The following is a 16,963-nucleotide window of genomic DNA, read 5'->3' as shown; positions in this document are numbered from 1 at the left end:
TATTTTTCAATTTTATGCTTAGATAACTGCTTTTTAGAACACCATGTAATTCACAACAGCCAAGGCAACAGCAGCATAGCAACAGACGTTGCTACTGAGAATAGAATCGTAGGAACGATTGTGACAACTACATCCCTTCCATGCCAGGCATACGGATGTACACAAGAACCGTCCGCAGAAGACATGCAGCCTGCCAAGTCTTGCCAGGGCTCGTGTTTTACACTAAGAGCAGCAGAATCAAGAATGCTGTTATCCCACAGCCAAGGACAGTGCAGCAATCCCTGCATCACAACACATGCTGTGATTCCCTAACAAAAGAATCTTCAACATCTCAGCACAATGCTAAAATCCAAAAAGATTCACTGTGCCAAGCCTCAAAGGACACCTCTACCATAGGTCATCCAAAGTTTCCAAAGGCCACACTGCCCTATGTCATGAGTGAAATACATTATTATTCTCTGGTTAAAACTAAGAAATATGTCAGGACATGAGCAAGGGTCTCTCTAGTGGCACACCCCTCTTCATTAAAAAGCTTTACCAATTTATATTCAGGTTGTACATAACATTACAGCAACTATATAATACACCACTTTCTCAGGAAAATTGTTATTTTGTGAACATCCTTTAACACTACGTAAGACATATCCCAGACTAAAACTGAGGACAGACTAGCAGTGTTCATGCCACATACTCTTCCTAGGAATTCTCACACAAGAAGGATGAGAGGACAGCTGTACACAGTCTCTGACTGTGCACGTGCAACAAGACCTGGAGCAGGATTGCTTTCTGGAACATCATGAGAACAGGTGGCATCTTGAAGTTTAATTGCAACAGAAGCTCATTCCAAGTAACCTGTACCAATTATCCACTATTTTCAGACTGCTCCATAGGCATCACAGGTGCATGTAAATGACTCTCCTAGAAATACTGCACTCTGCTACAGAAGGACCAACCCACCATAGGAATACGAAGCTCCAATTTTAATGGCAGTTGTGCTCTCATTCCCACTGGAAGTTCTAGAGTTTCACTTTAATAACTTCTGATCCATTTGGCATCCATGTGTTTTTATGTTATCATTGTCTATTTCACTGCCTCTTTTTCCTAAATATGAAATAGCAAGTGTAACCAAAATAAAGACTGGGAGAAGTTAATAATCAAAATGCTTTTCATTTTCTCTTGCAGGGAAATATTTTCACTACTTTTTTCTATCTAATAATCCTTTTCTGTACTCATTCTAGTTTCTGGAGCCTTAATCCCAAAATATGTGCTCTGGGAGTTAAGCTGCCTGTGATACAAGGCTTAACTCTGAAATGGCACAGCCATGTATTTTTGGCTCAGACTTTTGAGAATTTTTTTTTCAGTTGTAAGAAAGCTGTGACAAAGTACAAAGAGCCATTTGAGATAAGAACAGGGGGGAAAAAAGAAGCTATGATGGCTGAGATACAGGCAGTAAGTAGCCTGAAAATTCAAGAGGAAAAATATTGACCTGAAAATGTATAGAACTGTATGAAAGAAAATCAGGGATTCAGCAAACAGAAATTCAGCAAGACTGATGATCAGCCAATTCCAAGGAGAGATGAAGGCCAATGCTTCCTCCCTGGATCCTTTTATCAGGAGTACTGAGCATTCTGGTGCTCAGCCTAGTATCTTGCATGTCCCAGCTAGGACCAACAAACAGCTTTTCCCTTTTCCCTCTTTTCCCTTGCCTGTATTCTGTTGCAGAGACTCTGAGCACAGAAAAGGATGCCTGAACAAAATGAGCCAGGGAAGGAGAGTTACCAGGTAGGCACAGTTCCTGTGCTCTCAAAACACATTTAACCAATACTGCACTTGAGGTCTTGACTGGGTCTTGGAATTTGTATTTCTAGAAAGTAATATATATAAATATTAGCTTCAACTACTAAACTGAACAAAGGTTGTTTAGAAGTAACTGAAGTAGTTCAGAGGTTTTGTTTAGAAGTAATGAAGGCCCAGTCAGAACAGAAATTAGAAAAAATAATTTAAAACTCAAAATTAAGCAACAGCTGTATCAAAATGTGTTCCCTAAAACATTAAATATCTGAACATTAGCCCTAATTAATATATTTATGTCTGGCTTCCTATTGCACAAAAGGTCAAAAATATAATAGCTTTTTGAATTTGATGTTATTACTCAAAGATGAAAGGACTTAATTAAAACTTTTTTTCATAGATGTCTAAACAGAAGTATCACAAAGTCATTGAGTAATGTACACATCACAGCTTCTCGAGTAAGGTATGCATTACAAAAGCTAGTACTTTCAAATACAATCTGAAAAGCTTTTCACACTTTTAATTCACATATCAATCACTCTTGATAGAAATACTATAATCTCCCTTGAGTTTAAAAAAAAAATCTATACCAGAAAACAGAATTTCTAGGAATGAAGACGACTGAAAGCATTCATCATAGTCCTTGCCCTTCTGAGGTCTAAATTTACTCAAGGCAACAAAAAGCCTGTTATTTAGACCTGGACATGTGAATTGAAGCACTTGGTGCTCTAGTTCAGGAAAATCTTAAATTTTAACTCTGTACTAATGGCTAATGATGCTAATTGGTCACTGTACATTTTAGGAAAGTTACAAAAAGCAATGCAAAGCAATTGTATGTATTTTCTCTACAGCCTTATCAGGACATTTACTTTTTAATTTATTTTTTTTTTCTCTTGTTCTAAGCCTGACAGTGCTTAGAATCCTTAGGGATTAAGGAAGGCAATGCAGAGAGTGGACCTGACTGTGCACTCTGACTATACACAGCATATTTATCTCAAGAGAAAGAACAAAGTACGCGTTGCTCTAAAATCCACCCCACAGGTACAGCGAATACACAGTAGGAGTTGAGCTGGCAGCTTGTCATACAGGGCAGCAGTACTCCAAGAATTTGATGACAATAAGGGAAGCTTCTGGGGGGAATTTGGCAGACATGGAAGGTGGTTTGATTAGGGAGGAAAGAGAAGGCTAGTACCAAGCATGAAAATAGTAGAGTGAGACAAATGAAATAAAGGATTCAAGTGAGGGTAATTCTGCTGAACTGAAAAATCCAAAGAGAGGCTAGAATTTCATCCAGGGGGGAAGAAATATTGCAAAAGTAGTAAAATTACCTTAGCAAACAGAAATGAAGTTATGACGGAGATGGATTTAATAGCAGCAAATGGGAATGTAGAGCAGATTTGATGGGGAGGGAAGAAACAGAGCAACACACAGCTGGGTAGTTTGGAGAAAATGGCCAAGGAGAGTTCAAGTTCTCAAGTCTGCAAACCTGAATGACTGGGAGAACACTCAAATCACCAGTGAGGGGAAGACAGGTAGAAGGGAAAGGATTAAATGGAAAGCAATTCAGTTTTTCTAAACCTGAAGTAGAAATGAAACATTCAATAGACACTGAAAGGAGGAAATGATCTGTGACTGGACAGATAGTGCGAGCTGCATGTAAGAAAGCATACCTGAAAGTCACCCCCAACCTCTGACAACCCATGACTTCTGAATTTTCAAGCTTATTTTCTTATTTGCTGAATACTTACTACTAAAGCTCTAATCAAAGTATACTACTTCACCGACTAGTAAGCTAAACCCCATAAAACAGGAGGTTTTCTTCACACAAAAAAACTTACAGGGAAGAGTAATTTTGCTAAAAAGTAATTCCTCAATACAGTATGCTCAGGATCAACTCAAACATCAAAGCCCAAAGGCATTTTACACACAGAAGAACAATAAGATCATTGCTCCTTGAACAAATTAAAAGCCTCAGTTTTGGATACAATGTTATGCTACAAATGTACAAGCTTATGCAATATTTTGTTTAGTTTTTTGTCAGCTACATTTTGCAACCTATTTTGGCATCACGAGCAGTCAAACAAGGTTTTCATCTATTATGTTAAAAATTACCCATTTAGTAATATACTCACTGAAACTACATTTTTTCCAACAGCAAAAAATGTATTTGAACTATTAAAGAAAAAAAATTATTTGCAGACACATAAAAGTATAAGCTTAATAGGACTTCAAATAATCTAGTTTTGCACACAGACATGATTTGAATCAATCTAAATCAGAAGTTAATCTCCCCAGTTTTCTTACACTGCCTAACAATGGAAAGAGCATAATTCAACAGTCAGCTTGCCTGATCTCTTGTTACTTTTACAGTTAGATGTTTTCCTTAATATCTGAAATTACTTTAAAAATACCGTACCAGTTAAGCTTACTCACTCTCAGTCATTTTTATGCACAGGAAGATCTGAATTCCTTCTCATCCTCCTAATGTTTTAGTTTATTAACGGAGAGCACTCTCGTCCTCACTGTCATCGTCATAGGTTAGTATGTTTGCTAATGCTCATGTTAGACTTCCTTGGATTCACTTCAGCCTGTTTGCATCTATCTTAAACTGTGGTTCAGCATTTTTGTCTCTGAAGCCTCACAAGCATGAAGAAAAAGAGAATTTTTTTGCTGTTTTTCCCCTACACATCACTACAGTTACTTCACCACAGAACCTGAATGCCTTTCTTGTTAACAGCAAGCAAAACAAGAACCTAATTTTCAAAATATTAAGACTTGACATGGGCCAATCCTCTTACAAATATGAATAACACAGTCTTTAATGTGTTAGACAATACACACCATAATCATGTGCTTTAAGTAATAAAATTAAGAATTCCATAAACAATTTTTTCTGAAAAAATATTTAAAGATCCAATGGCAAGTGCTCTTTACACAGAAACTAGAATTTTATTGGTTGAATTATATTGTTATTTAGAAGATGCACTTCTGTCTATTCTGTCTACTTTGTGCCAAGGTGGTGGAATGTGACTATAGGTACCCTTTATAGTAGGAAATTTCAAGTCTTGGGCTAGATGAGCAGGATTTTCATAAGGTAAGCTGATAATGTAATACCCAGCATTACATTTCTTGCTTCTTCGCCAGTGCATTGCAGGGGCTACACCTCCTCCAAATGCCTTTTTCTTATTTCTTCCCCCATGTAATTCCTACGTACTTTGACTTGTGGTAGTTGTCAGAATATTTTAATTCTTCTTTCCTGATTTCCTCCCCTAAGTGACAGTGCAAAATCTTTAACAGCAAGCTTCTTTCTGGATTACAAATGCCTTGGACCCTGCAGAATCAGAATAATGTGTAAAGACGCTGCTCCATTCAGCTTAAATATAACTGTGGTCCAGCCAGCACATTTTATTTCTCTTGAAGACATTCATATCAAATGTAGTTTTCATCAGGAGACACATGTCTGCAATATGCTGGATAAAACTTGGTTTCCCCTGCGTGGGGTTGGGTGGCATGGAACCCACAGAGACAGATACCAAGCTGTGGCTCTGCTAATGATAACTTGCCTGCGTATGTGTTGGCCTTGCTCAAGAGATCTGTGCATGCATGCATGTCAGCAAAAGCACGAATCCCCAGGCAGTTGATAGGATGAAGCTGGGATTCCAAAAATTCACAGCAAGTCCTTTTCACATCCTGCAGTTGCAAGAGACCAGCTGCTGGGAGGAGTACCTGTAAGAAGAAGCAACAGCTGGTTAATGTCCCAGTTCAGTACTGAGCTTGTACAAGAGTATTGTCGATATTAAGAAAACAAAATAAGCCATCGAGAAACCAAGACTAAAACAGAGAGAAGATTTCAGCATTAGGCAACTGAAGAAGTTCAAACCCAACATAAGCATGATTTTACCTCCCTACAGATACTATTTAAAATAACAAGCAACATCTCTACTATCATGTTCCTGGGGAAATCATTCCACAAACTAGAACTCTCACACTGTATTTAAACTCTTCCCAATATTCATTCACTAGTTCCCTTCCTACTGTTCCAAGCACTCAATAATTACATCTCATTTCCAAGCCTTCAGCGTTAGGTATTTCTTTAAAACAAAGTTTTCTAGACCATGATAGAATATGTAAATCTTGTTTGCATGCAAGCACTGGGCACTACTATTTTTTTGTTGGCATCAAAAATAAGCATCTTTATGCAAGTGATCCAGTAAGGACAGAATTCAGCTTCCACAGAAGTCTGTGACCTTCTTGGAAGAATGATAATTCAGGCAAGTCTGGCAATCACTACAGACAGGAAAAATGAAGGATCATATATTTAACACGAGTTTGATTTGAATATCAACAGTTAATGAAAGAGAAATGAAGAAAAGACACAAATGTGATTGCACTGAGATATTGCTAAGCAATATAATTTTGCAATACTTAGCAGTATTGCGAACCAAAATAATTAAAAATTAGTTTAAACCTTAGATAATTCTTGAAAATATTAAATAAATCAACAAAGTAAGTGGAGAAGATCTGTAAGCATAAAAGTCAGTGTCACATAATTCGAAACAAATTTAGTAAGCTTTAAGGTTATTAAGCACAAAGTTGAAACTGTACAGTGAAGTTATTTTATTTTAGCATGTTTATGCAAATGTTAAGATGTTACTAACACAATTTCTATTACCAGAACTACAGTATGATTAGTTATAACAGTGAATAGATAAATTCATTTAATAGTTAATTCTATGACAAGATATAATCATTAGCTTACATAGCAAAAATCAATGCAAGAAATCTACTACAAGTATTTATTTACGCAACTTGTCCCAAAGCAAACATTTCACACTTGCTAACAAATTCAGTGACTAATTCAAGGACAGTCCAAGATAATTTTAGGCATGTTATCAGTACCGTTGAGCAAATAATTCTGAGAGCAATCCTTGACTGCATAAGTGGATCCAGAAGAAAAATATGTAAAATAATCATTGAATCAGAATACAAAATGGAAGGGTGAAATTTGAGAATGTCACGGAGAAAATAATTTAATATTTGTATGCACAGTCACACTGGCATACTTACATGAACAGTACAGGAATGTTACAAGAAGCAGATCAGTCTTCATTACAGGAAATCAACATAATTTCTTAGAACATTGTAACTGAACTTGCAAAGTTAGAGATTTCAATACATTTTAGTAATCAGAAAACAAAACATTCAAATCTAAATGTATTTTATATTTTGCTACCAAAAAGGAAAAGAGAGGCAAAGTGCATTGAATTTATCTTGTTGAATTATACATTGGGCTTTGGTTACTAGGCAACAAGAGCTGTGATAACATCTAGCTATTTTCATTTGTACCTATAGAACTGTTGGTCTGGAAGCCATAACAACCTGCGTTCAAAAATGCAGTTCCATCACAGTCAGATTCATTCTGCTGAAGCCAGGGACAGAACTAAAGAGGGAAGAAATACCAAAACAAGCCAAACTCCTCACAAATCCGTAAGAAAAAAAAAGAAACAAAAAAAAAACCCTAGATTAAAACTGCAGTACAGATCAAGTTTAACTGCTGCTGACTCTAAACTGGTCAGTTACAGCTCAGATTTATTTCCAAAAATAGCCAGTAGAGGGTATCATAACTTTCCTTTAAAGATCAAAAATACTGTAATGCGCATACTGCTTTGTACTGCAAGAAATGCAGAGGCAAAAAAAAATTCTCCGATTGCTTGTTCTATGAAAATTTATTTTCATCATGGCTGGTTTTTTTTTTAACAATCAAAGAAAACTGAACAGATTATTATTACAGATGGCAAATAAGAAATTATGTGTTCTCTTTCTTTGTGTCAAAATTGTGGTGATGAATCTCGGAATGACTGCTAGATTTCCTAGCGCAAATGATTTAACCCTTATGAGCCTATGCAGACTCTTCCCTGGTTATTTCCTTTTGGTTCTCCTTCCTGCAATGACGTGCCAATGCTCAAAGCTCTGTGCACCCACCAAGCCAAATACATCTTTCCAACCCCACTGAGACAAAAAGGACTGTGACTAGGTGCAAGTACTTGTTTCAAAAACCACCTGCAAGGTCACCTGCATAGTCAGGAGGGATCCACTTAAGGCATGGAACTTGGGTCCATGTTTTCACTGGAGTATATTCAAGCCCTTCACGATAACTCAGCTAGACCATCTGAGGCTGCTGCCCTCTCTTGCGGCCCTGCAGGTACATGCCAGGGGCTGAGGGTATTAATGATGCTTGCAGCTTTTCTCCCTCTTTTATTTCCTGACAGCATTACGACTCTGTTTGTCTTTGTGCAGCTGGACACATTCACCTCACGTGACCAAAATCATATGTGATGAGCTTTGAGGTGAGGAGCAGCTGCAACAGGCAAGCGCCTCTCCAGGTACCTGTAGCCTATCAGCTCAATAAGAACACATTTACAACAGTCCCAAGGAGATACAGCCTGCCTGACTGATGAACAAACCTCTACAAGGAAAGAAGGCTGAGAGGAGATGGGCAAGGGTAATCAACTCAGGGAGGAAATACAAGAATGAGCACCAAGTGGCATAAAGAAATTCAAACTTATCTCCACATAAGGGGGTCTGGAGAGTGACTTTTGCTTTAGATATATGGCTGTACAGTAAGCCATCAGGTTATGCAAACAGCCTTTTCTAAAACAATTAGTAGCATATAAGGTCTTTCCCAGCTAGCCAGGCCAGCAGGGGGAGAAATATGTACGTGACATGGCTCAGTCCCACAAGAAGTGTAACATTGAAAAGCCAACAGAAGGAGCTCTCAAGAGAGCAATAGGCTTGAGATGGCTTTAGCCCATATATTCCCTCCTGGTGAACTGGAGATGCCCACCATCCTGACAGTGGGCATATGAAGATCAGTAATGGGAATGGTGACCCAAATGTATATTTCAACTGCTATACCATGTTTGTGTTGTGATTTCAGCATATTGCAGTATGTCGCTAATAAATCAAAACATAACACTGTGTGGTATCAAGTATCTTCAAAACAGTAAATTTCATGGCAAGCATTAAACTCCCCTCATGGACTATCCAGAAGAAGCTGGTCAGAGCAGCTGCCCTAGAGTGTCTCCATACCAGACAAGGATGTTCATCCCGCCTGAGGGCTGCTACATGACCTGACAGGCACAGCCCCTTGATTGGTACCACTTCTTGAACACACAAGTGTATCCTGCTAGTTGGGGAACAAGAAATGTATCCTGCTAGAGAATGGGGGAACAAGTCGAGTGGAAGGAGCAACCAAGATGACCAGAGAGCTGGAGCATGTGATATTGCAAGGAGAAGCTAAGAAAACTGAGTTTGTTCAGCCATAAGAGAAAAAAAAAAACAATTAAAAAGGGAGACCTGTGAATTTTCAGCCCCTCAAACTGCTTTTAAAAAAAACTCACTGAAAAGTGAAATTTAAACCTATGAAAGCCTGTTGATTTAAATAAATTTGTTCCAGTAATTTTATATCTGTCCAAGCTGTCCTCTTTGCACTCCTTTTTGTACTAGAAGGTTCTCCTAGACAGACCATATTTTGATAGCTGATATATGAAGATGCTTAAGGCAATATTTTCATCTACAATATTTTTACATTTCTTGGAATCTTATGATTTCTGCCAGGAATATTTACTCAAATCAAATTGATAACCACCAAAATCCCATTAAGATCAGAATAATGTCAATATGAAAATAGTGAAAGATCATATTGCAGGTTTTGAAAACAAGATCCCACAACATAAACAAACCCAAAATTTCTCAGAACACTGAAGCACTTTTCAAGCAAATAAGCCAATAAAAATCAGAGCAGTGTATGCCAAGAGAATTGAATAATGTGCTGTCAAAAATAGAAAAATTCCATTCTTTACTGCATGGAGAGGAAAGAAAACAAATCTGTAATGTTAGGAAAGACACTAATCTAGGAAAGCAGATGCGTGAGAATCTGAACACACTACAATACAACATCAAAGCACACAGAAGAGCAAGTTACATCCTTGCTAATCACAGATATTGCATATTGTCAGTTACAACATTAAAATCAAATAAATTTCAGAGAATAGCAGTTATGTTAATTCCTGTAATAAAAAAATCTTGAGGAAATAGATTAAGGTTTAACATTTATTTCTAAGTTTTAAATAACCATTTCAGCAAGCTAAGCTCCTTCATTTGCTGTTTACATTATCACAGCACAGGGAAGAAGGAAATTAACATAGTGGTTAAAGATAATCCAAATTATTTTTTAATTCTCATCTACATGCATCTGTGCTGTAATTAAAACTGTGGTTTGTAACTGAAGTGCAGTCTAAATTCTAGTGAAATCATTCAGCATGGCATTGAAATTATGCTATTTGGGAGTATGCATACAAAACCACCAAAATAGATACAAATATTTTAAGGCATCTGTGGGATAAAATGTGGAAGTTTCAATTTTGGAAAATTCAACCCTGCTTGAATTTCTGCACTAACAATATGTGCATGTTAAGCGCAGCGTTCCAGTGTTAAAATACAAAAATAAGAGGCTGCACTGGAGTTAAAGATGCACATGAGCTGCAAGTTTAGAACATGATGACATGTATCTTATGAAGTATACATTCTGGATATCTTAACATCCTCAAGGCTACTGTACAATGAAGACATGGATGTATTAATGTTTCCTTTAGCCCAATGAGATCCATGCAACTAAAAATCAGGTGCAGTTTCATAGTATCACAGGAAGGAATCAGCTTGCTAATCACAAAACAGTCCTATTCCTTCACATTCCCTTTGTGCGAGACACAAATTGGTAGAGCACCACTGCAGTAGAAAATAATTATATAATAATGAAAATGTAATATTTTAAATGATTGACATGATCTATAAAATTCTAAGCAGCTCTCAACTTGGAAATCAGTGTGACAGATTAAAAAATAGAGTATAAGGAAAAAGTAACTGTTTTACATATCTGCCTTTTAACGACAATCATGACCTGTATTTTAAGAGTCCACTTCAGTTAGTGACGACCAATTGATGGGAAGTAACCAATTTGCTTAAAAAGCAGCTTTTGAAGAGATACCACCTTAGAAGATTAGTCTGAATGAACTGCTAATTATTCATTAAAACATTAGGTACAGAGGTAGGTTTTCTGTTGTTTTCTTGGGGTTTTTTTGAAGTGGGGAGGAGAGGACATTTTGGAAGAGATTTGGGATGAAGTTAGTGGTTGCTGGAGTGCAGAAACAAGATTCGTGAAGCAAATGAAATAACAGAAGAGCCACTCATTCAAGTCACACACTATAATGAGTGCTGTCCATCTGGCCTACAAGGGAGAACCATGCAGTCTTGCTTGGCTTCAGGGTTCTCCTACATCTTCTTTACCTTAAGGCACCTAAGAACGGTGCCTTAAGCACCATGTTAGAGTGAATTTTGGCATAAGCTTTCACACAAGAAAGATAGATTTCCTAGTCTGATGGTTATTTTTGTTAACAGTCAGAAGCTTAGCCTTTCATATCCCTTTCTTCTCTCAAAAGATACTGGCAATAGAAATGAAACATTCGATCACTTGGAGTAAAACATCTTGAACCTAAAATAATTTCAGGTAGAATTTTAGATTTTTCTTTCAGTGAAAAAAAGGTAGACAATTTGATTTGATAGGAACAAGGCTCTTAATTTGAAGTTTGGCCACTGAATTTAACTATACGTATAGCAAGTAATCTAAAATGAAAGCTCAGAATCTTTCATCATACTTTAATTAATTCAGTGTCTAGAAGATTACACAGCTGCAGAAAAACACCTTCATATTTTCTTAGGGACAGCATAATTTAAACGAGACTAACTCAAGTCTGAACAAAGCCACTTCTGATATTGTGTCATTCAGGAACTGGACAATTTGTTCTTTAATTATGGGAGCTGAAGTGCTACCCAGTCAAATCATATACATAGCTACCCTGCAAAAGGATTAGAAGCAGCTGAAAAGATTAAGTAGGCAGGGTAACATAACTCACACTCCATGGTCTGCTTTCTTTCTGTAAAGGCTGACCCACATAAAGAATCGCTGCATCAGCTGATGCTTTGAGCTTTCAGTGAGCTTCAGCTACAGGACTGAACTGCAACATCTCACACCTCCAGCACCAGACTACCCTCAGCCTCAGATCCACTGACACACACAAGGACTTTGGGTATACCAAACATTACTATGATAGAAACATTTTTAAAAGATTGCCTAAAACTGAAGCTATACAGTCCTGACAAAAGACTAAAAATGTTCATTTGCCGTTTCCTAAAGTATACAAAAAACCTTTGAAGAGGCAGGGAGAGGAAGTGGGGAAGGAAAGAATTGTTGGTTTGCTGGGGTTTTTTGTACATTACAGACTGACTTGTAACAAACAAGGTTTGTTCTCATAGTATAGCTGAGCATTTTCTGTCAATTTAAAAGAGAGGGCTTGAAATGCCATTTGCAAAATCCTAAACTGGACAGGAAACAAAAAGCAGCATAACTGAGATAGTAGATTGTGAACCTCTGCTTTCTCTATTATTTCATTCTCTGGTACAGAAGATCCATCTATACTACCAAGTCTTAAAGTAATACAAAGCAAGAACTAAGGACAACAGAAACAGCATGAAGTAGAAGTGATTTCTGTGCATGGTGCTTATCTTCAATACAAAAATGATGCCAAGATTAACATCTAATATGCAGTAAATGGTCCTTCAGTGGACTCAAAACACATTTGATTACTTCAAGCTTTTACCATTATAATTATGTTTTTGTAGTTTATTAAGATAATCTTTTACTTATCATTCAGTTTCCTACAACAGACCATAATTATAGTCTAGAAATGTCACAGAGGACTTCTACAAAAAAATAAAAAAAGGCATTAGGCTTAGTGACAAATTTCAGAAATGCTTTAATCTAGATGTTGTGCTTAAAAAATTCAGGTATGTAGACCCAAAATTCCCAAAGTAAATAGCATCTACAGCTTCCCATTTGATTTTTCTTTGCAGATAAAAGTTCAGTACATACATTTCATTATTTCAAGCATGACAAATATCTAGAAAACAGAAATATTTTCAAAGAAGCCTTTATTCAGCTTCCAAAATTGCATTTTATGTGTCGCACCATACTCCCAAACCTACTTGCAAGTAAAGAGAGGTCAACTGTAGAGTCTCTTTAAATGACCTAATTTACTCATAATAAGCACTTAGAATTTTAAAAGGAGATGAACAAGCACACATGCACTCATTTGAGCAAACGACCTCTTCACTTTAAGTTGGCAAGGGCTGCTTTTCAGGTTTTGCCACAGTTAGCTTTACGGTCACAAGGAGAAACAGAGACATGGATGCCTACTGCAAAGGTGGTAGCTGAGACAAATGTAGCTGCTTTCATCCAGCTTAACATAGAAGAGCGCAGCCTAGCAGTGTGATGATTTTAAAGACTCAAAAAAGTTATACAAACTTGCAGTCTGAGAAGGCAGTTTACATGCCTTAATTATTAATGTTTAGCTAAAGGGCAACCACAACCTAGATGAAAGCACCAGGTTTTCAAATCAGAAAACCTGTGATGTCAGCCCTGATTATTTCTAATCTACCCAATGGTCATCAAACCTTTTTTATTTTTTTTAAACCATAGAAAGCCCTGGGTTTAAAGTGACATTTAAAATCACCTAGTTCCAACCCCCCTGCCATAGGCAGGAACACCTTCTATTAGACCAGGTCATTCAGAGCCCCATCAACCTGGCCTTGAACACATCCATGGGTGGGGCAGACACAACTTCTCTGGACAAATAGTCTATTCATGTCTGTAAACTCTTTTGAGCCACACCATCCTTAGAGCTTCTTGCTAATAGCAGAATCCAAATCCCAGCTGGCCCATAAAACAAAGAGGTAAACATATTTTCCAGGGTAGTCTATAAATTCAGTTTTCCAGAAGAATGTTCAAATAACAGGTAAAATCCAGGCCTTCTAAAAAGAAAAGCCATCACTTCTCCCTAGTTAACTACATGAAAAAAAGAGAAACCTTTTCCAGAAGGAAATGGCAAAAATTCTGCCTTTGTTAGAACAGTTTTTGTCTAGCTGTGCTACAACCAGCTAGGAATCTCCTCCAGAGTCTGAGTCACACTGGAAGCAATTTTGGTGTCTGGTTTGAGACAGAATCTGTTATGTCCTCCATCCCTCCCCAGTATGTGGTTAAACCCAGTATTTGCTGAAACAAAGCTTCACAGCACTGCTCTGCTTCCACCAGCACCACCACCCCTTCCTGTCTTCCCCTTTTCCGAGGAAAGGGGGAAAAGGATAACCTAGGATGGAGAAAAGTAGAACAGGTGAACTCAACCCAGTTCTGGACCTCATATGATCTCACCTAATTAGGGAGGCAAACCTTGAGAGGTGAAAATACCTGCGTTGAAACACAGCCTGTCTAATGGTAACCCAAGGTTCACAGGGAATAATTTCCAAGCCAACCAGCACAGCCAGAAAGCAGCACTGCTCACTGGTGCATCCTAGGCAGCTGCACTCATGCATTTTGCAGCAACATGTTCTATTCATTTAGGCACCCACCCTAAACATAATAACCACAATATGTATGCACACATATGTTTTTGTGCACTTCTCTTTAAGTATTCTAAAGAAAAGCTTATTGTCTTTCAGCGTAAGTTAGTAACCCACCCTTTTACCCTTTACAAGTGTATGTGGAGTCTTTAAAACAAGTAGACACTGGAAGAAATATAAGAGTCCTATTTTAGTCAACTCACAGTCAACCTAGAATAGGCCTAAATTCCCTTCTTCTCTCAAATGATAGCTTTTCCATGTCTTTAATGGCTTTAAGCCTTTCCCCAAAGCATGCTATTCCTGTCATATTTTAGACCATCCAACCATGCTACAGGTGATAATGCAGATTTATACAATGACATACAGATACTGCTGTGCCATTTTTTATGCTGCTTTTTAAAGAAACTATTTTACAATAGCAGAAGTTTTTCTAAGGTGACTACAGTATGTTATTCTATACTAGGAAAAGCTGTTAATGTAAAACATAGCAATACGTAGGAGTAATTCAATTTTTTTCTTTTCATGCATTACTTTACACTTTCCAACATTAAATTTGGTCTGTTATCATGCTAGCCTGACATCTAGCTTAGCTAGAAAGCAGTGAGATCTTCTATTTTTGTCTGATCTTGAAAAAAATCCTTAAACCAGTTCATCACCTACATCTTTTGCTACCTACTTTTCCAAACTAAAGGAAATAGGTCCTTTGGAAGCCTGTGACACATTACAATCACTTTGATACAGCAAAACCCAACTATTTATTCCTATTTGTTCCTTTCCTCTCTAGGGATTTTTGATCTATTTATTGCCCATCATGTGACAATTTAGGAGGGACTATAACTAACTTGACTTTCAAAAGCCTTTGATATGGTTATTTCTGGACCACTCAAAGAATTACAGGAGATTTTCAGTGCTATGCACAACTCATAAATAGAATTCTGAAACATATGAGAAGTTTAAACTTTCCTTATCTCACCTGCCACTAACAAAACCCAAAACAGTGATAGTGTCTATAATGCTCAGGATCACTAATAACATTGTGGTGATTTACTAAAATATGAACTGAAATTCCAAGGAATAGCAACCTAGAGGACATAACATTTCCACACAGTCTTAGTCACCTCACTTTAAAAGTTTCTTTTCTGTGGGTATGCAAGAATTATTTTTAAAGAAATGTCTAGGAAATCCTATTTGCTCAAGTGATCATATGTTTTTATTCATATGCTTTCGTACTTCATCTTTTGACCCTTTCTCTAAGCCTATCCTTGATGTGTAAGAGGATGCACCTTGCACAGTCCTTGGCATAACTGGGACTTTCTACCTTAATTACTTTTTGGCACCTTTCTCATGCATAGCTCTGACAGCCCACACGCTCTCCTAAATCACTCATTAAAGAAACAATATGCAGGAAATGAACAGATGTTATATTTAGAGCTGCAGTGCTGAGTAAAAGTGTTTTATTCTTTTTATCATTTAAATTAAACATGCCTGTTTAAATCCCTCGGTGACTTCCCATTCACCTCCCACAGTAATCAGAATCACATGCTTCTGAAGTGCAGGATTACAGATCAGTATCTCTTCTGTAACACACTGCTGCCTCAACCCCACTTTTCTCTCACCCCATCACCTCCTCCAAGAGTTTCTGATTCATTCCTCGGCTCCTGCTTAGACCATGCTGACATAGCCAAGCTACAAGCCTCTTCACCGCCCTTGCCCACAAGTCTCTCTTCCAAATAAGCAGAAACAAGTGGTTTCATAAACCTCAGCCCACCTTCCCCCCACCCACAAAAAAAAAACAACCCGAAACCAAAACACAAAAACCAGAACACCCAAACATCTTCTGAAGGTACAAAGATTTTGAGACAGGGAAAATCTGTGATTCAGTCCACAAGACAACAGTCTCTGGAAGAAGTATGACTCTGCCTCCAACACACACTAGCATTTGATAGTCCAAGACAGTCTTTTAAAGCCTTGGGACAATTTTAATTCACTCCTCATACCTCTTGATCCACAGTCTAGATTACTTTTCTCTCTTCTGGTGCTCATTCTCAGTTCTGTTCCTGCCTTATGTATTTCTCTTTGGCACCTACAAGCCAGTGTACAACAGCTCAGACATCCAATCAGGTATCTTTTCATTGTTACAAGGCACATACCCTTCTGCCTACTCAATTTCCTTTCGAAAACAGAGGTTCTGGTATCCCCATTCAGCCAGCCAAATAAAAGGGAAAATTATAAAAAGCTTCATTTGGAGGACAGAGAGAAATAACAGTAAGATATCTGCAGAAAGGAAAGAAAAAAAAAAAGGCAGGAATATAAAAATATGAATACCTCAGGAGAGAGTATTTGCCATATCTGTGCTACATCTGCTTGTCCTGCCATCATTTTTCCCTCTGCCTTAACCACAGCTACAGCTGTACAGACACAGCAGTTGCTTTTTCTGCAAAGTGCTTTTGCTACTTACCTCATGAACTTCACCATCCTCTATAACTCAGGGGAGGACACAGGAAAGAATTTTATCCCTAACTGAAGTAATAAGAATTGTATTTATTCAGTTTGGCTTAACAATACAAAATATATTGAATAGACATGTCTGAGAGTCTCTTTAGGAAGACAGCCCAGCTGTGGGGCTGGCAGTGTGTACTGTACACATGGGATTGTGCATGTC

General features: G+C 37.6%; 1 protein-coding gene across 1 annotated transcript in view; it reads right to left on the bottom strand.

The window, feature by feature from the left end:
- Positions 1 to 16,963, bottom strand: part of KLHL2 (kelch like family member 2) — a 55,703-nt gene that overhangs the window by 16,312 nt on the left and 22,428 nt on the right. Inside the window, exon 5 of the mRNA XM_085058638.1 lies at positions 5,355 to 5,517. Coding sequence (XP_084914764.1) covers positions 5,355 to 5,517 — 163 coding nt within the window. The remainder of the gene's footprint in view (positions 1 to 5,354; positions 5,518 to 16,963) is intronic.

The sequence above is a fragment of the Lichenostomus cassidix genome, chromosome 4 (genome assembly GCF_008360975.1).
Source record: "Lichenostomus cassidix isolate B80296 chromosome 4, HeHo_3.0, whole genome shotgun sequence".
NCBI classification, from domain to species: Eukaryota; Metazoa; Chordata; class Aves; order Passeriformes; family Meliphagidae; genus Lichenostomus; species Lichenostomus cassidix.
The sequence above is the reverse complement of the archived record's forward strand: the minus strand, read 5'-3'. Positions and strand labels throughout refer to the sequence as shown.